A 24,709-nucleotide genomic window follows, 5' to 3' on the forward strand; every position below is an offset into this window, starting at 1 on the left:
AGGTTTTAGCATCAGATTTGGTATGTGTATGTGTGTGACTGAGAGAGATAGCCAGACAACATGTAAACACAACCTGAATAGTCTCTACAGTCTGGAAGAAATTAGCTCAACCATGGTGTGTTGTTTGAACCAGGTCAGAAATTATACCCCTGTCTAACAATCTTTGGTTTGCTAGAATGGAAATGACTAATAAATTCACTCAAGTGTTCCCTTCTCACCTTCCACAAAAACAAAATTTTCTTGCTGAATAAACCAGAGTTTTCTGTGACATCCAAACTGAAAGGCTAGTTGAAGCACTCCCTAGATAACAGGATCAAATCATGGTCTGCAGTCCTGGTTTGCAGGGACTGAGTAAACCATAGTTTCTCTCTTCAAATGTAATGGTACAATATGATTAAACCAGGATATTCTGATCTGGAACTGAGAGAGAGAAGGAAAACGAGGAAGGCTTGTTGTTGTTTGTGACCACTATAAAAATCATAATTTCATGTATTGCAAATGTTGAACAGGGTCTCTATTTTCCACACAAAGATAATTGCAATGTAGGAAAGATAGGTGGGATCAAAACTGCAGCTTCAATCTATAAAAGGATCAACTTCATGTAGTAGTGGAAGACAGTCAGAAAAAAGGCAAGGCAGACTTCTCTTACAAAGAAATTCTGGAATTTGGGCATTGCCATGGAATAGACCCTCTTCTTAATTATATCAACTATGAGTTGGAGACATGCAGAAGATTAAATTATCTTCTGATGATTTTAGTTGTTGAGAAATTTCATATGAGGAGTAATGTAAAATGCATTTGAAGTACTGGCATTTGAAAATGTCAGGTAGTACCAACTGTATGAATTTTAGTTATTTTGCAAAATAATATTTATTTATAACCCAAATTTTTCTCAAAACTGGATGACATGTTGTATCCTTCTTCAAGGTATTGATATCATTTCTACTTTATCCCTGGCCTTTAACTTTGCAAAAATTAAGTCTCTGAAAGTACTGAGTCAAAAACTAGAGAATCCTTATAAAGATATAAGTGTCAGAAGAATTTACACCTAGAAAGATAAATGAAATAATAAGAGAACCCTGCACCTTTATTAGAAATATTAGTTTAAGCCATGAGAAACTTTATGAAATAAAAGTGGAGTAGAAAGGGGAGGAAATAAAAATGACAATAGAAGGTTATTCAGTTATATGGACATATTTCTACTCAATAGGTTTTTAAAAAGCACATTTTTATTTCTTATGTGTCCTGTTTATTGCTGAAAAATGTTACATGAAGTATAACAAAGGCCTGGTACACACCACCAGGAAGCGGTGTCCTGGCGGCGATAGAAGGGCTCAGGACCGTGCACCAATGACATGCACCCGAGCCCTATGACATGAGGGCGGCACCATTATACAGCAGCAGCACCCACACAGGGGATCTGTAGATGATGTGTGGGTGTCTGTGCACCCACATGTCTCTTACAGGAAGCAGCGCAATGCAGTCCTTAATCACACCACAAAAAGGAGCAGCTCTAGCTGGCTCCTTTTTTGCTGTGCAGCGTTCCTACGCCAGTTGGTTGCTGCGGCAAGATTGCACAGCAAAGAAGGGCAGCATGTCCTCACCTGTGTGTACAGCCCCAAAGAAAAGGTTGCTGCTGCTGTTAACTGCTTTTGAGACTACTATGGCAACCCTGTGGATAAGACATCTCCAAGACCCCTTATCCTCCACTGCTCTGTTTAGGTCCTGCAAATTCAGGCCCATGATCTCCCTGATTAAGTCTATCCATCTGGCATGTGGTCTTCTTCTGTTTCTGTTGCCTTCTGCCTTCCCTAAAATTATCATCTTTTCAAGTGAGCCATGATTTCTCATGATGTGGCTAAAGTACGATAACCTCAGTTTTGTCATCTTTGCTTCCAGGGAGAGTTGGAATTTGACCTTTTCAAGGACCCATTGTTAGTCTTTCTGGCCCACAGTACCCTCAGCACTTTTCTCTTATCAAATTTGCAGATGACATCAAATTAGGAGGAATAGCTAATACTCCAGAGGACAGGATCAAAATTCAAAATGACCTGAATAGACTAGAAAGCTGGGCCACAGCTAACAATATGAACTTCAACAGGGAGAAATGTAAGGTACTGCACTTAGGGCGGAAAAATGAAATGCACAGATATAGGATGGGGGACACCTGGCTTAAGAAGACAACATGTGAAAGGGATCTGGGAGTCCAAGTAGACAACAAGTTGAACATGAGTCAACAGTGTGATGCGGCAGCTAACAAGGCCAATGCGATTTTAGGCTGCATCAATAGAAATATAGTATCTAGATCAAGGGAAGTAATAGTGCCACTGTATTCTGCTCTGGTCAGGCCCCACCTGGAATATTGTGTCCAGTTCTGGGTACCACAATTCAAAAAGGACATTGAGAAACTGGAACGCGTCCAAAGGAGGGTGACTAAAATGGTGAAGGGTCTGGAAACCATGCCCTATGAGGAACGCCTTAGAGAGCTGGGGATGTTTAGCCTGGAGAAGAGAAGGTTAAGAGGTGATATGATAGCCCTGTTTAAATATTTGAAGGGATGTCATATTGAGGAGGGAGCAAGCTTGTTTTCTGCTGCTCCAGAGACTAGGACCCAGAGCAATGGATTCAAGTTGCAGGAAAAGAGATTCCACCTCAACTTCTTGACAGTAAGGGCTGTTCGACAGTGGAACACACTTCCTTGGAGTGTAGTGGAGTCTCCCTCCTTGGAGGTCTTCAAACAGAGGCTGAATGGCCATCTGTCGGGGATGCTTTGATCTGGATTTCCTGCATGGCAGGGGGTTGGACTGGATGGCCCTTGCAGTCTCTTCCAACTCTATGATTCTATGATTCTCCAGCACTACATGTGTAATGAGTTTATTTTCTTTCTGCCAGCTTTCTTCATTGTCCAGCTCTCGCACATGTACATGGTGAAGGGGAATACAGTGGCTTGGATGATTCTGACTTTAGTGCTCTGCTGTATATTATTACACTTTAGGATCTTCTCTAGTTCTTTCATGACTGCCCTTCCCTTTCCTAGTGTTCTTATCTCTTTGCTGCAATTCCCATTCTTATCAATGTATGAAGATTTTAACTATTTTGATTTCTCCATTATCTAGGTTGAACTTGTGTACTGTAGATCTTCCATGGTCATTATTTTTGCTTTCTTTATGTTCAGCGGTACGTTTGCCTTTGCACTTTCTTCATTGATCTTCCTTCGTAAATGTTCCAAGTCTGTGATTTCTCTGCTAGTAGTAAGATGTCATCCACATATTTTAGATTGTTGATGTTCCCTGCCTAAGCCTGAGGGCAGGGAACCGTCCAATTAAAAAGATTGTATGTACAGTGCTGTGTAAATTTACAGCGCTTTATAAATAAAGGTTAATAATAATAATAATAATAATAATAATAATAATAATAATAATATCTTCACATATGAAAATGTTAACACCTGTTTAAAGTCTTCTTTCTACACCTTTGACCTGCAAAGACATTATATATGTTTGCAGGTGATGCTGAGACTTCTTCCAGCAGGTCTTTCTGCCAATTGGTAATAACTCTTTAGTCTTAGAGAGTGTAAACATGGTTTGGGAGTGGGTGACTAATGAGATTAGCCAAAAGAAAACTAACAAAAAAACCCAACAAACCCAGCACAAATGCAGAATTGGAATGAAGGGACCAATTGTTAGTCCTCTTTATTGAACTGAATGTCGCCATCATGGGACTCTGTGTTTTTGAGTCCCTTCCCCCATATCTTTAAAACTTTACTAACTGATATATGTGGTGGCATAGTGGTTAAGATGCCAATTCTGATGATTGGAAGGTTGGCAGTTTGAGACACACAGTATCCAGCGCCTCTGCCTATACTGTTATTCTGGATCAATTGGAGTTGGTTAGTACCGAGGATGTGGACAAGCTTGGTTGTGTGAAAAAGACAACTTGCTTTCTCGATCCTTGCCTCTCTTGGCTGGCCATACAGGAGAGTGACACCACCAGGTTATTATTGAAGAACATAATCAATGCATCTTTTAGGGAAGGCTACCTCCCACCCTGCCTTAAGGAGGCAGTGGTTAAACCACTTTTAAGGAAGCCTTCCCTTGACCCCCCTGGACTGAAGCAATTATAGGCCTGTTTCATTGTTACCATTTTTAGGCAAGGTAATTGAGAGGGCAGTTCAACGCCAAGCAGTCTTGAAAGAAATGAATTTTCTAGATGCATTTCAAACCAGATTTAGGGCGGGCTACGGAGTTGAGATGGCTTGGTCGCCTTAGTCGATGATCTCCATCTGGGTATCGACAGAGGAAGTGTGACCCTGCTGATGCTCTTGGACCTCTCAGCGGCCTTCAATACCATTGATCATGGTATCCTTCTGGAATGCCTGAGAGAGCTGGGAATTGGAGGCTCTGCTTTGCAGTGATTCCAGTCCTACCTCTTTCAGGTAGATTCCAGATGGTGTCACTTGGGGACAGTTATTCGACCAAGAGGGAGCTTAGGTCAGGTGTACCTCAAGGTGCGATTCTGTCCCCAATGATGTTCAACATTTACATGAAGCCGCTGGGTGAGATCATCCGGAGACATGGGGCGGGGTGTTATCAGTATGCTGATGACACCCAAATATATTTCTCTATGTCTCAGAATGACGCAGTGACTAAGGATGGCATTCCTCCTCTGAATGCCTGTCTTAATGCGGTAATGGATGAGGGAAAACAAACTCAAGTTGAATCCAGGTAAGACGGAGGTACTTGCAATAGGACTCCCAGTCCGGGAATGGAGTTGTGCCAGCCAGATCTGGATGGGGTCACACTTCCCCTGAAGGATTCTGTTCGCAGTCTGGGGGTGCTCCTAGACTCGTCTCTCCATCTGACAGCACAGGTGGATGCAACGTTCAGGAGCGCTTGCTATCTGCTTTGGCTGAAATGCCAGCTGTGCCCCTTCCTAGAGCAGGAAGACCTTGAAACATAGGTACATGTGCTGGTAACCTCTCAGCTCAACTTTTGTAACACGCTCTACATGGGGCTACCTTTGTGTCAAGTTTGGAAACTTCAATTGGTACAGAATATGGCAGCCAGGCTGGTTACTGGCACACCTAGATCTGCCTACATCATACTAATTTTAAAATCCCTTCACTGGCTGCCTATTAGCTTGTGGGCAAGATACAAAGTATTGGTTTAACTTTTAAAGCCCTACATGGCCTGGGTCCTGACTTCTTGCGGGAGCGCCTTCTCCCATATCAACCTCCGCACTCTCTGCTCTGCTGGGAAGAATCTGCTTCAACTGAAGAGGACTAGATTATCTGCAGTAACCCAGCGTTCCTTTTCAGCAGCTGCTCCTAGATTTTGGAATGACCTGCAGGACGAGATCCACCAGATCACCACCTTGGAAACCTTTAAGAAGGCTATTAAGATGGATCTCTTCCTGCAGGCTTTTCCAGACTAGAACATCCTTGCTGACCTGCCTCCCCCCTCCTTTTTCTCCCATTATCCCCCATCTTTATCTTTGTTCTACCCAGACTCCGCTTGAGACTCTTATTTTATTTTAATCGTTATTTTATATTAATGTTTTTAACGTCTTTTCTTGGTTTAATCTCCTTTTAGCATTTCATTAAGTTTTTATGACTGGGGGAAGGGATGGGGATCTTGGAATTTTTAATGTACAGTATTCTCTTTTAACTGTATTTTGCTTTACTGTTGTAATCTGCTTGGATTCCTAGAGATTAAGCGGAATATAAATAAATAAATAAATAAATAAATAAATAAATAAATAAATATTATTATTTGAAGAACAGAATCCATTCAATAAAATGTTTATGGTAAATAGCCATATTTGTCACTTGTCTTAAAGCTGGTTTTTTTTTGGGGGGGGGGGGTATTTTCAAGTCATGGATGGTTGGCTCTGTGGATAGGGAGAGCTAACTATTCCAAATATGCATCTACATAATGCACATCCATGTGCAATGTGTACCTTTTCAATGGTCAGATATTTCATATGTTTCAACTGTGATCTTTGGCATTCAAATTGCCTTCTGCCCACTTAAAATAACCATATTGTAAATATTTTTAGTTCATACTAGTAAGAAAAATGTTGTTTTTAACAAAAAATTGTTGAAAATTATATTGTATCACAATTACAATTTGAATGGGTTGGGAGAAGTAGCTTAAGAAACAGTTTGTAACGTCTCCTGAAAAATTAGAATCCTATAGGTGTAAATTCTCTTCCACCAGTTGAAAGAAGTAATTGCTTTTAACATTTTTTTTTAAAAAAACAAATTGCTCTGCAAAGGTGAAAAGTTAGAAAGCTTTTCCATGTACATTTTTCATCTTCATGATGACAGAAACCATGCTAAATATAGAATCAGAGCTTGAAAACTGGTTCCATGAGAATAGGTTATGAGCAGATTAAAAATAGGAAAACAGGAAAATACTACAGAACTGTAGTGAAGTCCTGCTGATATGACTAATCCTGATAAGCTAATTTGGGAAAGCATAGTACAGTTTTGTGTTTTGATATAGGAGGCTACAGTTCATATCCCAGCTAAGCCATGAAGCTCTTTTGGTAGATGTTGGCAAGTTATTATCTTAGCCTGATCTGATTTGTAAGATAATCACAAGAAAAATAAAATAAAGAATTTGCTCAATAAAAAGGGACTGTGGCCAAGATTATAAGAGTGGCATAATGCACATCCCTGAATGGAGAGTTACACATAAATATTGCTGGTTAGCAACATTGTGTAACTGAATCATATACTGTACCCATTGGGGCTTTGTTCCAGGACCCCCAGTGGGTACCAAAATCTGTGGATGTTCAGGTGGTGTCATAAAATGGTGTCCTTTATATAAAATGGCAAAATCAAGGTTTGCTTGTCTTTTTTTCAGGGAGAGGGGGGATATTTTCAAGCCATGGATGATTGGAAGTGTGGCTAGGGAGGGCCAACTATACCAAATATGCATTTACATAATGCACAGTGCACATCCATGTGCAATGTGTACTTTCATGCATGTTGGCACTATATCTAAACTTTACTTTTGCAACCTTAAATTGAATGTGAATCTTTCACATCATTGACAATGTTAACAAATATTTCCATACTGCAGCAGCATGCATGAGACAGGATCAGCTTTCAGGCCATAATAATGAATAATAATAGATGTTATATATCAAGGTTTTGTAGAAAATGGGTAAACAGATGAGTTGTAGCCCTCTTGAGCAGTGGATAAGTATTTTAAAAAATCAGTATTAAAGAGAATGTGGGGAATGAAAGAAGAGAAAATGTGACAGAAATAGGACTGGAAAATATATTAGAATATATTTGAAAAATGGTTGAAATACATTTTTTTATATTGAGAAACCTTGACAGGAAGAAGGACTGGAGTGCAGCTTTGGCTCAGCTTCTGGCCTCTTAAGATGTGTGTGTCATTTAAATCACCTACCTCCAAAGTGACCCAAAGCAGCTTTATTACAGCCTGTCTGTTCAGGCCCTTACTCCATACAAAAAATCATGTACTTGTTTTGCACAGAAAACAGCATCTTCTGAACAAAAAATAACATTTTCTGCACAGAAAACAGTAAATATTTTTCTGCACAAAACAGCCATACACAAATTTGGACAGAAGTCTCAAATTGCAAATAACATTCAGAAACTATGGTGCTTTTTTAAAAAACTTTCTCACAGTAGGAAGAAAATTGCTAAAATTACTCGTTCTTTCAAGAAAAAACCTGGTGAAGAATTCCATCCCTAGACACACAAATCCATGTGTGAGCCAAGCAAAGGCATTAGGCATAAAGTAAAGGTCAAATCAAATTGTTGATTTAGAGGAATCCTGCCCCAAGCTAAAGCTATAGCTTATTCCAGGCTTAATGGGGAACTTTCACAGTGCAGCATATCCATGTGGTCATCGGAACTAGCAGTGAAGATTTCTTATGACACATCCAGAGTGGCCGTGTAATTTAGTGGGAGTTATAGTTGTAGTCATTTGGATTCCCCCATATCTATACTATGCCTTCCTGTCCTAGTCATGCAGATTGGAGGAAGTGCTAAACTCTGCTAAACCAGAAACAAATCAGGGTCACATTCCCTGTATATTTAAGATACAACTAGATGAAGGAGAAGAAACATTGATTGTGCTTGTCAACTGCGTAAGTTGATTTCACCTTATGACAACCCTATGAATGAGCAACCTCCAAGCAACCCTTTCTGCAGCAGCTCTGCTGAGATGTTTCAGACTCAGAGCTGTGGCTTCCTTGATTAAGTCTATCCACATGCATTGAGGTCTTCCTCTTTTCCCACTGCCCTTGTGTTGTACCCAGGATGATTGTCTTTTCTAGTGAGTGATGCCTTCCCATGATATGGCTGAAGTACAACAGTCTCAGTTTAGTTATTTTTGATTTGGATTTGATTTTCTCTGTCGTTGTTGTGTGCCTTCAAATAATTTCCAGCTTATGGTGAACTCTGGCCTCCAGAGTCATAGTGCAACGCTCAAACAACTACACCACACTGGCTCTAGCACCTACTTATTTGTCTTTTTAGTAGTCCATGGTATTTGTAAAACATTTCGCTAGCACCACCTTTCAGATGAGCTGATTTTCTTCCTGTCACTCTTCTTCACTGTCCAGCTTTCATAAGCATGCATATAAATTGGAAAGATGATGGCATGTACAATCCTAACTTTCCCCAAGTCATGCTTGTCACATTTCATGTTCATATAATGTTTGCACTTTTCTTTCACTTCTGAGCATGTCAGCAGCTAAACATCCTTTTGGCCGGAGTCCATTAACCACAGATAATTCATAGCTGTCCTCTGCTGTACCCCGTTTAGCTTGTTGAGTGCCACCTGACCTGTAAGTTTCATGTTGTTTCATTTTGGATTGACTAATCATAGGGTTTTCATAGTGAGAGATATTCAAAAAGAAGTTTACCATAGCTAACAAGTGTTAGCTATAGTGCTACTGCTTTTGTCTCTGGGAGATCCTACCTCAATGTCAAACCCCCCCCCCCCCACATACATACACTACTACTGCTGCCCAGTAGTTTTATGGCACATTTAGGCCAGCTCCTCAGCAAAAAAAAACCCAACCCCTGTCTGCTATGGTAGATCCTTCTATCATCATCATCATTATCATCATCATCCTACTGTCATCAGCATGGTCTCTGGTCTCACAGGGGCATGCAATCCCACCACTGTGGTCATGAAGTGTCATTGGTGTGCAACTACCAAACAACCATTACAAGCCAATAAATATTAAAATAGAAAGCACTGACATTTAGAATAGTTTGGATGGTCTGGAGGAGTCCTTAGATTCTGAGATGGCCTTTTCCGCATAGACTATTGGACTCTCCTGTATTGAAGAAAAAAAATAGGCCATTTTGTTTGAGATGTGACCTTGCCTAACAGCAAGACCTTCATTGTTATTCTAGTTTATTTCTCTGTTCTTGTGGTCTACTTTTCATCCTGTACAGTCGGCCCTTCTTATACACGGATTTTTTATACACGGATTTAAGCATACACGGTTTGAAAATGTTCCAAAAAAGTATAAATTTACCTTGATGTTCCATTTTTTATTAGGGACACCATTTTGCTATGTCATTATACTTAATGGGACTTGAGCATACACGGATTTTGTTATACACGGGGGATCTTGGAACCAAACCCCAGCGTATAACAAGGATCCACTGTATATATCTTCTTTGGTTTTCTCTAAGGACCTCTAATGACTGGCTTTTTTCTTTGGCTCTGATTTCCTGGCTCAACTGTTGATTCCAGTTTTTGGTTCACCACTGTTTGTTGCTCAGACCTTATAAGTTTTCAGTCTTCTCTCTATATAGGATATCAGGAAATTGCTGTGCTCATCCATAATTGCAGAACAGTTCTTTTCTATTTCTTAAACTACTAATGATGCCAACCACAGATAAATGGAGCCCTGGTGGCGCAGTGGTTAAATGCCTGTACTGCAGCCATTCACTTGAAACCACAAGGTTGTGAGTTTAAGACCAGTGAAAGGGCCCAAGCTCGACTCAGGCTTGCATCCTTTCGAGGTCGCTAAAATGAGTACCCAGACTGTTGGGGGCAAATAAGCTTACTTGCTAATTAGCTTACTTGCTGTTCACCGCTATGATCTTTGGAATAGCGGTATATAAATAAAACAAATTATTATTATTATTAAATATTGTTTCTAATTTTTGTTTTACAACTTGAGCCTCCTGTGGTTGATATGGACATTGCTATTCTACTTTAAATGTTCAGTCTCTATTTTTTAGTCTTAAATCCAGAAAGAGCAATCTTATCAAATTTAGAATTGTTGTTTAAAATTCTAGAATCTAGAACCCTAAACTTTCTGAGGAATTTATAGGTAGCCCTATAGTTTCACCTTAGAAAAACAACATTGTGACATAGATGATTAAAAAACAAAAACAAAATAGAGGATCTTTTTGCTTGAGTAATGTTATAAAGAGCACTGAATTCAAAATCATTGCAGCCATTCCTGAATCTAGAATTAGGCTGTGCCAAAAGCCTAGAAGAAGTAACTAGGCTTTAATCATGGTAGGGGTGAAAGATTTAACAGCAGAGTATGTCCCATTCATCATCTGAAAGTTTGCTGCCAATCATTGTGTTTATATGCCTCTGCATTAAACAGCTTCTGCAGTGCTTATGTTCAGTATATTGGTGTTGATTATAAGACTGCCAGCTGGCTGTAGACCACAGCAGTGGCCCAAGAATGTTAAGAAGAAGACTTAAACAATTTCACTAATGCATTGGAGTCAATGAAATTGTTTAGCTTGTAACTAAAAGCAACATAAAACACTCGTGACACATTTAGCCTCATGTAACCTCAAAATTCCTGGGACCTGAAGTGCCTTTGTCACTGCAGTCAGCTTTGTCTACCACTAGGTGACATTGCTTAACTTAGAAAATATGGAGGTGTGCGCAGACAGACATCAATCAAAAGTACAAGATCAGAGATGAGACTCTTTAACGTCTTAATCATAATCATCATTCTGCAAGTCTTGATAGAAGGTTGACTCTGTGAATGTGAGTAATCTGAAGTACAGTAGGAAAATGTGACTTACCCTTAACTCTGTACTGGATCGTTGAGAAAATTTGACAAGACCTTTTAACTGTCCTTAGTACAGCCTATTTTTTAAAGGTATGACATCCCCACCTACAATCTTTTATTCACTTTCTCCTTCAGTAACCTTTCATTTTCAAAACCACATAGGTTGCCTGTACTCATTTATGTACATCTCATCCTCACCTTTCTAAATTACTTCTCATTCCTCCCTGCAATGGCGCTTGGCTGTTCTTTGCTGCCCTTATTGCATTATGTCTTGTATTGTTTGTCAAAGTCGTCTTGCTACTCTCAACTTGTAATTAAGGACAGTACTGCTTCCCAGAGCTGTGCAGTAATAAAACATGCTCAGTGCTTGGTGTGACAATTTGTCTTCTTATCACTGACCATAAATGCATCAGTCACAACCCTATTTGAACAAAGAAAATAAACAAAGGACCTAAAGACTTCCATTTAAAAATGAAATCACCACATTGGCTTCTGTACTCAAAAGTGACAGCAATTTCACTTTCAGGCAAAATTGTTCTGCTGCTTTTAACATGCTAGGCAAGGGGTGAGTAACTTGTGATCCCTCAGGTGTTGTTTGACTCCAACACCCATCATTTCTCACACGACCTTAAAGAAAATATTGCTGTTATATCATGCTGTACTTTTGAGCCACGTTATGTAACAGATTGCAGTGATTTCACAGAAGAGTCAGGCATGTACATTAATACTTACCAGTGTTTCTCAGCTTTTTACAGTGTAAGAACTTCCTTATTAACAATCACAATGGCGGGTTACAGACCGCCCGTTTGGGGCGGGCTGCACCCGCCCCTTTCCCCGCTGTATTGGGGCCTCAGTGTCCAGAGCGGCAGCCGCTGAGGCCCCGATCCACCGCTTTTCAGGCTGCGGGGAAGCGGCAAAAGGCCCCTTCCCCGCAGCCTGGAAAGGGGTGTCCTTGGGGCTTCAAGCCCCAAGGACACCCTGCGGCGGCGGGGAGGAGGAAGAGAAAGGGGCCGTTTGGCCCCTTTCTCCTTTGGTCCGCTGGGCGCAGCTGTGTGAAGGCTGCGTCCAGCGGACCAAACCAGGAAGGAGCTCCGAAATGGAGCTCCTTCCTGCTCCGCGCTAAGGGTGCACTAAGCGCCCTGGCGCGGAGCGAGGACGTCACGTCCGCTCCACCCCGTATAGAGGTGGCATGGTCGTGATGTCCTCATGGCATCTTTCTAACCCTAGTACGCGCTCTGCGCATACTTTCCTGCCCATTTGTAACGGGCCAATGTAGAACTGGAGGTGCCTCTGCCTGTGCTATTAAATTGAAAGCTGGGCCAGATTTCCCGCTCTCCATTGTTCATATGACCATTTAACCTCTTTAAAAGTGAGGAGGGAGAGTATTTGGCAACTTTTGTAAACAGTATTTAAATATCAGCCTTTTTCTTTAGTTTTGTTTTATATTTTAAAAATGCATTGTTGCCCTACAAGATTATGTTCCTGGGGGAGAATGCTCCATAGCATTACTTTTTGATGTAGCATAGTTCTCAAGAGCTTTCTGGTGGGCTCAAAGAATAAAACTGACTATTCTCCTTAGCAAGAAGAAAAAGTATCATCTGCCTCATGTTTACATGAGTAAATTTCCCCAAATTCTTAAAATTCACTTATCCTTCTTCCCAAGATTAATTCATTCCAAAATGTTTATTGGCCAATCACATTATTTTGAACAATACTGTTTTTTGTCGGTTTTTTGGACTATGTGACCATGTTCTAGAAGAATTTGTTCTTCTAAATTCTTCTAGAACATGGTCACATAGCCCAAAAAACCCACAAAAAACTATGGATGCCAACCGTGAAAGCCTTCAACTTCACATTCAGCAAGATTGTTTTCTGCAAACCACTAAAGGTTGCTCTGATTTGTATGGGTTGAATATTATTAGTACGAAGAAGGGATAAGTAAGTGTAGAGGGTATGAGTATGTGAGTGGAACATAAGAGTAGATGAAAGAAGGTGGAGAAAGAGGTGAGAGGAGTAGGTAGAAAGGAGATAGTAAAATGCAGAAGTGGATGGGAGATAAAGAGTTGGAAGGTTAGCAGTACAGTATGGGAAGGAGAGGAAGGAAAGGTAATGGAAAGGTATTCAGAAAGGGAAGGGAAAGGAAGGGATGAGAAGAATGGAAGTGGTATGTGAGAAAATGGTCGGATGAGTGGGAGAGGTTAACAATGTGGCAAGGTAAAATAAGAAAGGTCTGTGATACAATTTAATAAGGTTAATGAAATAGATAAATGAATATGTAAGAATACATAATGAATATGTAAGATTGTTATTGGTAATATATGGGATTGTTACTGGGTGATGTAGGAGAGGGTATTTATTATTATTAACCTTTATTTATGAAGCGCTGTAAATTTACACAGCGCTGTACATGCAATTTTTTTAGTTAGATGGTTCCCTGCCCTCGGGCTTACAATCTAAAAAGACATGTCACAGAAGGAGAAGGGAGTGGTGGAGGGAAAGGGTAAGAGGTCCAGCAGTTCCTCTCTACCTCCAAGGCCTGGACCAAGGCAGATGTACTGGAGGGAGGGCTTGGCTTCATAATGGATGGTTAATCTTCTTCCAGGGAGGCAAGTGACAATTATGCAAGGCCTGGGAACGCTTCTCTGAACAGGATGGTCTTCAACTCCGTTTTGAAGCTGGTTAAAGAAGTGATGGCTCTTGTTTGGGGGGGAAGAAGGTTCCAGGAGTGAGGGGCAGCGAGTGAAAAGGGGCGAATCCGAGATGGGGCAGAGGAAATCCTGGGCTGGTACAGTAGACCTTGACTACCAGAACGGAGGGCCTGAGTGGGAAGGTGAGGAGAACGAAGGTCTGATAAGTAAGGAGGGGCCAGCCGATGGAGGGCTTTAAACGTGGACAGCAGGAGCTTATACTGAATGCGGAAAGGGAAGGGGAGCCAGTGAAGGGATGCCAAAAAAGGAGAGATATGGTCAGAGCGGTGGGCGGATGTGATAATGCATGCAGCTGAATGCTGGACAGAAATTAAAGGATGGAGGTGTGAAAGAGGAAGCCCTGCCAGAAGGATGTTACAGTAATCAAGTCATGAGATCACTAAGGCATGGACCAGGATCTTGGCAGTAGAGTCGGAGAGAAATAGTCGGATTTTGGCAATATTGTAAAGGAATCTGCAAGCCTTGGCTGTGGTCTGGATCTGAGGGATACACAACAGAGAAAAGTGAAAGAGAAAACCAAGACTGCGGGCTTGCTGGACTCATTGAATAGAAGTGTTGTTCACAGAGACAGAAAAGGAGTGTGGAAGGGTGGACTTAGGAGTAAAGAGAAGAAGCTCTGTCTTGGACATGTTGAGCTTCAAACGCTGATGGCTCATCCACTGTGAGATAGCTGTGAGACAAGATTTTTTGATGTTTTTTTTTCTTGTATGTTTTGTATGACATCTGTATGTGTTTTAATATTAAAATTTTATATTAAAAATAGAACGGAGGTGTTACACCAAGTATGAAGATAATTGTTTGAATATTCGGGCTAAATCAGTTTCTAAATCAGGATGTAAGACACACTCTTAAATGGATGGAACAAAATGGTCCTTTGCTAATCCAGCTGTTTATTTATCAGAGATAACCACTGTTTTTACTGGTATACACTATGGATCTAATGCTTAAGATACTTGAATCTGAATACTCAGTAGTCTCAATACTGGAACAGTTCTTCTAAAATCACTCAAACGTTGCAGTCCTTCCTCCATGACACATTTGAAGAACTAGTGATGTTAATCTGGAATTAGTATGGAAAGGGATTTTGTAGAACCTTCGAGACTAACTTCTTTTGCTCAGTTAGTCTCAAAGGTGCTACAAGACCCATTTGCACACCTAAGGAAAATGCAATGGCGCTTATATGTCTGAGATTGAATATATTACAATGAAGTCATATGTGTCATTAGTTAGAAGTAATTTCCACTAAGCCCATTCAATGGGACTTAGCTATTAGGTAAGTATTTTTAGGATTGCACCAGCAATTTTTCAGTTAGGTATGATTTGGTGGACTGAACTAAATAATACATTAAATATGTAATGTGCAGCTGAACCTCTCTTTCCTTTTTACTTACGTGTAAGTGTGCTGGCCTTGATCTAGATCATGTACATTGTATGCAGTTTGGCCAACTAGTCATTTGTTTTTCTAAATTAACTGCCAGCTAGGATTGCCACATCTGAGGGCCAAGTTTCCTTGATTCCTCTCCAGGCAAGAGACAAGGGTGCAGATTCTGTAGTTACGATGAGCTCATCTCCAGGCAAGAGGAGCAGGTTCTTTGCAAATCTCCAACACAGCTGGCAGTGCAGCAGCTTGCTACAATTTGCAAGGATTAATTGATGTTCCAACTTGCAAAGATGCTTTGTGTGTGTGTATGTGATGTGTTTAATTTAGTTTCCTTCTTCCCTCCAAATCATTTCTTCTCGGGGAGCATTCCACTGTGTGTCTACCTTCTGGCTACAAATAAGTGTGTGTGCGTCCCTTCAATTCCCCTGTTGATTTATAGTGACCCCATGAATTTCATAGTTTACTTAGGCAAGGAATACTAAAGTAGTTTTGCATGTTCCTTCCCATGAAATGGAGCCTACAGCACCTGGTATTCATTGGCAGTCTTCCATCCAAGTATTAACCCAGGCTGATTTTGCTTAGCTTCCAAGATCAGAGAGGATCTGGGTGCCTTTAGGGCAGAGTAGGCTAGATTAAATATTCTGTTTCCCTAAGCCAATGAAAAGGAATAACCCACTCATTTCACCTTGATCTGGGAACAGCTTCTTTAGCTAAGATTTTCTGTCTTTCCCCCCAAGCAGACATATCTGTCTATGCATTTGTGTGTTTGACTGAAAAGCTGTGAGAAATTGTGATTGGTACTTAAGGCATAAAGCTTAATTACATCACCAGTAGAAATCCCTAAGTCTCAGGTTTTGGCCCAGAAACCTCAGGACCAGGAACAATCCTCAACTGGCAACGCTTCTGCCATTTCAGGGAGAACAAGTGAAAGAGAGAGCAAGAGAAGCTACCACTGTTTACAACAGAGGTTTCTCTTTTCTACACACCCCAACTCCTGACAGGAACTTTGCCAGCTTCTGCAAGTAGCACTAAGCTATAATTTAGCATGCTTTCCAAAGCAAACCATTGAGTTCAGTAGAAAAGGTTTAGGAAAGTGCACATCTTACTGACTGCGATGAATGGAAGTGACAAGTTCTTAACTTTGGATGTTGCCCTCATTTACCAGTTTTACTGTTGAATTTCTGTCTTACTCATATTGCTCTTTGTTGTGCAAAGTTCATAAGAAGTTCAAAGAAATGAAATAGGCACCTGCTTCCCTGATAAATAATGATGGAATGGAATAGATGATGTTGGATATAAGAGAGTAAACATATATTTACTTGATTTCTTTCTTTTTTAAAAACACACCAATCTTTATTTTTCAGGGGGATCAGATATTGAATATATTGATTTCTATAAACCAGTTGTGTGGTTCTGGATCCTTGTGGGCCTTGCGTATTTTGCTGCTGTCCTGAGTATGATTGGTGACTGGCTGAGAGTTATATCAAAAAAGACAAAGGAAGAGGTAAGGGAGTTCTCGATAATGTTTTGTTGTTTCGATTAGTTTTGAAAACTTTGCTTACAATTACTTTTCTTTACCATTTTCATATGCAGCCTACTTTAAACAATTTTATTTGATTAATGAAACAGTGATGTAAAATAATGTCTTTCTGTGTATCTAAATGTGTAAAGTTCCAGTCTTACACACAGCAGCAGCAGCAAATTGCTATAGGGTACCCTCCAGCTGTCCCAGTTTGACAGAAACAGTCCAAATTGATCTCACTTTTCAGTTGCTCTTAAAATGTTCCAGTTCCTCTCATCTCCTACCACTTTCCTCCTTTTTCCTCAGCCTATTTCAGTTGCTACAAACTGAGCACAAAGTGCAAAAGTAGTTTGCATTCATTTAACTCTGCAGAGGAGAGAGGGGGCAGAATCTTGCCCTTTCCAATAGGCTCAAGCAAAAAAATAAATAAAAATAAATAAATCTTCTGCATCATCTCCTAGCATTGACATGGTGTCAATGTGTAAGCCTTACCCTCTGAGGTCTACATATTGAATGAGATTGTCTTCAATAGAATCTGTACAAGCAGCAGTGGTGTATTTATGTTGGTATCACCCGGTGCGATGAGGGTGGGGCTTCAAAGCAGAAGTGGAAGCTTCAATGAGAAGGGATGAGGGTGCACCCTGTTCCTGCTTGCTTTAGCCTGACTTTCTCTCAGGGGGAAAGCCAGGCTGAAGCCAGGAGCTGGTTGGAGCGTACTCACACCCCGGGTGGCTGTTTCTGCAGCTGTGCAGCTGTTTCAAGATGGCTCCTTGCTTCGGCCTGGCTTCCTCCTGAAAAGAAGCCAGGCCGAAGCAAACAGAATTGGTGTACAGGTCTGTTCCAGCCAGCTGGAAACAGCTGGGGAGTCATGGAAATGGCCGCCCCGGCCAGAGGCCCCTCCCACAAGGTCCGTGAAAAATGACAGCTCAGCCAGAGAAACAGCCGCCTGCTGCCTGCCTGGATCAAAAGACTGTGTGTCAGCCTCCTCCTCTGGTGCAGTCCGCATCCCCCCCCCCCCCCGGTGACACTACTGACAAGCAGTCAGAGCCTTGTAAGGATATCAGTGTGTTCAGGAACCCTATGCAGCCAGGTGTCATATGAAGCCTCATGCATTGTCCTGTGGATAAATGCACTCAATTCACAGATGCTGAAAAGCAGAGCTTATTACCTAGGTATGGGACTTATAATATATGAATGGTGGGATGAAAGATGCATCCCATCTCCAGTTGGATACAGCAAGCGCCCTGCATTTTTTAGGGCTTTGACATTTGTTTAGTACTTTATAATATCAATGGAATTTATTTTTCAACATACATCTCTATGTAGCAGTTGAAGCAGCAATTCTCAGAGGCAAGTGGGATGTGTAACTACAATAAGTCTTGTATTTCCTTTCAGAGTTCATGGTTGTTTTAGGGGTGAGTGAAGACATAGGATTTCTTTGCAGCTTCCCAAGTCTTTTCCCTGCTCTTGGGATAAAGCTCGGAATTTCCTAGCTGCATAGTTTATGACTTGGTATTTTTTCACCTTCATCGCAAATATACTTCCAATCCTAATATTTGCTAGGAAACAGGGGTAGGTAGGTGAGGTCCAGGATTTCTCTTTCATTTGGATTTTAATCAAGCTATTTTGCTGCTCTCTATATTCTCCCTCCAGCTTTCTCTTCCCTACCTCAACTAACATCCCAGTATTCTTGACATGTCATAAAACCAACCACTTAATGGGCCACTTTCAGGTTTTAATTTTAAAAATTGGGGAAAAAAATAACACATTGAAAACTTATATCCAATGTACCCAAAGTACCTAACTATAGAAATCGCTGCCTTATTGTTCTGGATGTTCTTTATCCAGATTGGTAGACATTAACCCATCTGAGTCCTCTGTTAAGATGCAACAAGTGGGAACTATAAGAAGATTTTGTGGCATAGTGGCTTTCCTAAAAGAAGTGCTCCTGTTTGTAGTTCCAGTGAGCTTTCCCCACCAAACAGCAGTTTGTGCTGTTCCTGCCCCTCCCTCACTATGTTCCATTTTTCTTTTCCAAATATCATCCACTTTTTTCAGTACTGACTATGCCTAGTCATCATGGGCAGAGGAGGGCTTGTCCCCTTAGATTTTTAATATGGTGCCAAGGCTGGAAGTTTTGCAAACATTAGGGTAGCCTCAAGCATACTGATAACTCTTCTGGTTGCTCAGTGGTCCCACTTAAGCTACAGTTAATTAAACACTCACTAGTTGAATCTGCCTTTATAATGTCTGATGGTGATTTCTGCATTTACCAGTATATTCTAATTCATTGTACATGTTACAGATTTTTCAGGTGTCTGAAGATGTGCTGTTCTTTTAAATCAGATTACTCTCTCCATGTAGATGCTCTAGGTACCTGTACTTACTCATTGTGGCCACTGCAAATGGCGAAAATTTCATTCCATTTTGTTTTGAAAGGGTTATTAAAATTTTCTTTATGTTTGGGAAGGAAAGGAGTTGACATTGAAAAAATCTGAAAATGCAACAAAGTGAAAATGACTAATTTGTTCATTCCTAAGAAGTAGCAGGGTGTTGTGGTTTGAATGTTGGACTAGGACACTGGGTTTCAATCCCTGCTTGGCCATGGAAACCCACTGACTGACCTTGGCCAAGTCACAATCTCTCAGCCTTAGAGGAAGGCAAGGGCAACCCCCCTCTGACCAAATCCTGCCAAGAAAACTCTATAATAGGTTCACCTTAGCATTGCCACAAGTCAGAAATGACTTGAAGGCTCACAACAACAACAGCAACAACAACAACAAGGGACAGTACTTTAGCAGAACACATAGATGGCAGCTAGAGGGGAATACTAAGAGCAAGTTAGGCTCAGTTAAATGTAATTTGTGTTCCACTTAGCAGAAGGGAACTGGACAATTACAAGTCTCTAGTCTCTAAATGCATTGGATTTGAAATAGTGTATGTATGCCAAACTCTGCAGGTGAAGAAATCAGTATTTTATTTGTAATCTGAACTACAGTTATGGTGTGGTGATGCGGGGGGAATCGTGGCTGTAATCCTGTTGGTTCCACTGATATGGTTATGCTTCCAGCAGTGAAGATGGTGGCAAAAATGTCAGGTATAGCTGACCTGAGAAAAGGGCAGAAATTTTAGTGGTGGCATAATACTGCTGTTGGCTCTGAGCTGCCTATTTCCCCAGAGCCAAAGACTCTGGGAAGGATGGCATTGACAATTACCAGTGCCATGGAACAGGCAGTTGTTTAAGTCAGTGCATCTCAAGCTATCTGATACAGGGGACCAGCATTTCCCCCCAGTATGCCAGGGACTGGCACCATATTAATGCCCATTGGCTACCACTGTTTTTTTTCTCTACTGGAAACTTGTTAGGGTCTGGCTGATAATGGTGTGTGGACTGGCACCAGTCCATGGCCCACTACCTTCAAGTAGTACTGATCTGTCCCAGTGTACTTCAGCTGTGTCCATCTCCCAAAATATAGTTATTCAGAAGGAGCCATCTCTTATTCACTATAGAAGCTCACAGATATTGCAACCACTAGTGTAAGTGACTATTATGCTAGCCTATAACTTCAATAGGATTCTGGCTGGAATATGGATCTTTGAGGGATTATGCCATATAGGTTAGCAACTTTTCCAACTATCATATTTGGGGTAGCCGTGTTGGTTGTGCAGCAAAATACAACAAAATTCAAAATCCATGCAGAGCAATACTTTTATTGGGCCTACTCCAAAGCATAAAATATATTATGCAAGCTTTCAAAGCTTCACTGGCTTCTTCATCGGGCAAAGATGTTAAAAACCATACAGGAGAAAAAATGCAATGTTATTAGAGTCACAGGCCTACATTCTATCCCAGATATTACTGTATTGTCAGTTAAGATAGTATTGAGGGATTTCAGTGCAGGCAGAGGCCACCCTCTTCCTGGCCCTATGAGGACTAGGGACAAATGGCAATAAAAGACAAGTAATAAAATATCAACTCCATTAGCAACAGAAGAGTAACTTCCCTTGAGATCCAGCTGTCCATATCCTTGCAAAGCTAAGTGCTCCTTTCTTAGAGAACATTGATTTTCTCAAGGAGTCTCTCTACTGTGAAATCTGGGGGGGGGGGGGGGGGGATGTTTAGGTAAAACTTGCCAGTTATAGTCCAATGAAAGAGTTTGTACCTTTCTGAGAGGTAGAATCCTCAAACAGTTAAATCCTAGCCATTTAGCTCCCTCTTGCTTTAGATGCTGTTGTTTTAAGGTTCAGTTGTGGTTAAATGGGACATCTTCAAATGCAGTAAACATATTCAAGGGTAGTTGTGCTGGATGTGCAGAAAAATACAAAAAAATCCCAAATCCCAAAGCAGCGATAACTTGATTAGGCCAACTCAAAAGCATAAAATACGCTATCCAAGCTTTCAAAACCTCATTGGCTTCTTCATCAGGCAAAGATGTTTAAAACTATACAGGAGAAAAGGGTGATGATATTAGAGCCATAGGACTACATTCCATCTCAGATATTACTGTGTTGTCAGTCAAGATGGTATTGAGGATACCATCAATTTTAGATTTTCCAGCTATATATTTTACAATGTACATTTTGGCCCTTATTTATGAACCATTAATTCATTCTGAGTAATGTCTTAAGTTCCTCTCATTCTGATGCATGCATCTATGTTCTTTTACACAGGCAGATGTATTACTTTTACCACATATATGCTATTTTACATAATGTGTATCTAATCATGACATTATTTAATGACATACATTATTTTAATTAAAATGTCATTGGATTTTAATAAACAGTTTGTTTTCTTAGGAGTGGAACAAGGAAATGGTTTCTTAGTTTATGGATTATAGAAACAAATGGTTCTTTTAAGAACAAGGGAATATATTCATTATGTTTGAGTCTTCCTCATTTCAAGTCAGCATACTTCTAAATATAGCCTGTTTTCATTGTTTTTCAAACAAAATGCAAGTAATGTTTTATAAGATGCATTGTTGCAGTGATCCTGTACGTGTTTTCAGTGTCCAGTAGGTTTTATCTAGTCAGGAAGTTCTGGTAGGAGTGCACTATTACTATTTCACAGTCATCTATTCCCAGAAAAACCTGCCATTCATCTAATAATGACACATCAATCTGAATGTATTTTCCCTAGAAGACAGCACTGCAGCACTGTTCTTATAGACAATACTTCAGAAAAATGGCTGTTAAACTGGTCTGTCACCTGGTTTGGAGTGTTAAAACTCTCATGTTTCTTGTCAATCTGTATAAATAAGGAACTGAAAGCACGTAGCCAAGCATCAAACCAAAAAGAGACAAGCTCCACTTTAATATGGTCAACTATTTATTCAGGGTTTATAGTGTTTAAAAAGCCCAACACTTTTATTAAATAATAAAGAACATATTTAAAGGGAAAAAAGAGATAGAATGGATTCTAAAAATGAAATCCTTGGTGCCTGTTGGTTTAAATGAAGATTTGGACCTACAATATTTAATTTGAATATAACAGAGAAATTATACATCAGAACACATGTGTGGTATGAATGTAATATAATTATATAAAGAAATGTACAGAATGAGCATTTGACAGGAGAGATTGCATCATTTGCCACTGTGTTCTGTCCCAAGACATTTCATTGGTTATGACTTTCCAAAGTCATCTGGAATATGTATATATACAGAAATGCTACACTGTCTGGTCTCTTTATCTTTATGGCCCTGTAATTTGGAGAGTGTTTATAACTCCAGTGATTTCTCTGAAAGGGTATGTATAACTTCATTAAGATCTATAAGAATAATTTTGTATCATAATTTGATCAGTGTTGTCCTATCTTTTTAAATATTTATTTTAAGTGAAATTTGAAATTCATTATTATGGTCGATGACCAGCATAAAACAATATAAACGAGTACAATATTATACAGTGCCCAATCGGAAGAAAAACCCCCAATGCAAACGGTACAGTACAAATATAATAGGAATACAGCTTGGAGGCTATACATTCAAGTAACTATATAGGGTGAAATCCCTTCAAATACTAGATGAGATTGATAGAATAAAAAATTAAAAATTAAGACACCATTTTTCATCTACAAGCTATTGCAGCAACGCAAAAACTTGCCACCTTGGTTGTAATCCTTGGCTGCTGGTCAGCCAGAAGGTAATCAATGTAAAATATATCAGGTTTACCTGGTATTTTTTGTAAAATTGGTGCTATAAAACAATGCTGCAGATCCCGATAAAAGATGCAATACAATAAAACATGCCCCACTGTTTCTACATCCCCAGACCCACAAGGACATAAACGTTTACAGTTATTTTAAGTGTATTTGTATTTGTTGTAGCCCCTGAAGAAGGCCTAGCTGAAATGTGTTGGGCTTTTTAAACACTGTAAACACGGAACAAACAGTTGACCATCTTAGAGCACATGGGGTTTGTCTCCTTTCGGTTTGCTATTTTGAATTCTGAACCTATGCTTTGGTGTATTGCCTAAAAGGAAAAGGTATGACCCGTTGACAAGATTGTCAAGTTGTGTTCAACCATAGGAGGCGTTGCTCATCTCTGTAACTAATCCAAAGAGCCCAGCATTGTCAGAGACTACTCTGTATCATGTAGCCAGCATGATTGCACAGAACACTGTTTACTTTCCCACCGAAATGGTACCTATTTACCTACTTGCATTTGCATGCTTTCGAACTGCTAGGTTGGCAGAAGCTGGGACTAGTGATGAGATGAGTATTGTCTGTCCCTCTTAATATGGTGTCATATGGTGTCTGTATGTTCCCAGAATAACTACAAAGTATTTTGTGACACTTTAAACACTTGTAAAAGGGCATACTTGATGAAAAAGAGTGTTTCAGCATATTGAAATACTGCAAGATCATTCAGCAAGTAAAACAAACAAACAAACAAACAAAAGAACACCTCTTTTTTGGGGGGGGGGCTTTTGGATGAAAAGCCCATATTATACATAAAATACAATGGCCGTATACATACTATGGCATCCCCTTCAGTATTTATGATGTCATAAGTGGGACTTACATCATAATTAATAGAATTCATGTTTACTGTCATTGCACATTTGTAATACAGTGGGCCTTCAGTGTCTACAGATTCCTTATGCATGGATTCAACCATCTACAGCTTGAAAATATTTTTTAAAAATATTAAAATTACAAAAGGCAAACCTCGATTTTGCCATTTTTAAAAATAAATGATGCCACTCCACTACATATTGTGTTTAATGGGACTTGAGCATCCATGGATTTTTATATCTATGGAGTATCCTAGAACCAAACTCCAGAGGATATAAATGAATGAATCACAGCGGTTTACAATCAGTTAAAATACGAAAACAGCAAAATCCAATAAAAGAAATCCCCCCACATTAAACAATAAAATACAAGCGATAAAAATATCCATCATTCAATCACCTTTTAAAACCATTAAAACCAATAACACCAATAACACCAAGGACATCCATTACATTACAACAGCATAAAAGGAGAAGAGTGGAATTAAGGGACATGGGGGAAAGCAAGGCGGAAAAAGTGAGTCTTTAGGTTTTTCCTAAAAGGCTCCAGGGAGGGGGCTGAGCGGAGCTCATCAGGGAGAGAGTTCCAAGCCTGTGGGGCCGAAGCAGAAAAAGCCCTATGTGCAGACATCACATATCTCGTGTCAGGGACTCTCAAAAGCTGTTTCCCACCCGACTGGAGAATGCGGGGCGGATTGTATGGGGAGAGGCGGTCCTCCAAGTACCCTGGGCCCAAGCCATTTAGGGCTTTATAGGTTATAACCAACACCTTGTATTGCGCCCAGAAGCAAATTGGCAGCCAGTGTAGGTCCTCCAATACCGGTGTTATATGGCTGGCTCTGGAGGTACCAGTAACCAGTCTAGCTGCCATGTTCTGAACCAATTGAAGCTTCCGAGTTTGGTACAAGGGTTGCCCCATGTAGAGCGCATTACAGAAATCGAGTCGAGAGGTTACCAGTGCGTGTACCACTATTTCAAGGTCCCTCCAGCCCAGGTAGGATCGCAGCTGGTGTATCAGCCGAAGCTGATAATAG

At 40.3% G+C, this 24,709-nt stretch overlaps 1 protein-coding gene across 5 annotated transcripts in view; it reads left to right on the forward strand.

Moving 5' to 3' along the window:
• Positions 1 to 24,709, forward strand: part of LOC149310613 (potassium channel subfamily K member 2) — a 228,844-nt gene that overhangs the window by 157,106 nt on the left and 47,029 nt on the right. For all 5 annotated transcript variants that reach the window (XM_089529305.1, XM_089529307.1, XM_089529308.1 and 2 more), the window contains one exon: positions 16,500 to 16,639. In XM_089529305.1, the coding sequence (XP_089385431.1) occupies positions 16,500 to 16,639 (140 nt within the window). The remainder of the gene's footprint in view (positions 1 to 16,499; positions 16,640 to 24,709) is intronic.

The sequence above is a fragment of the Sceloporus occidentalis genome, unplaced genomic scaffold (assembly GCF_023333645.1).
Source record: "Sceloporus occidentalis isolate IW3139 unplaced genomic scaffold, rSceOcc1.0.p SCAF_6, whole genome shotgun sequence".
Taxonomy (NCBI): Eukaryota; Metazoa; Chordata; class Lepidosauria; order Squamata; family Phrynosomatidae; genus Sceloporus; species Sceloporus occidentalis.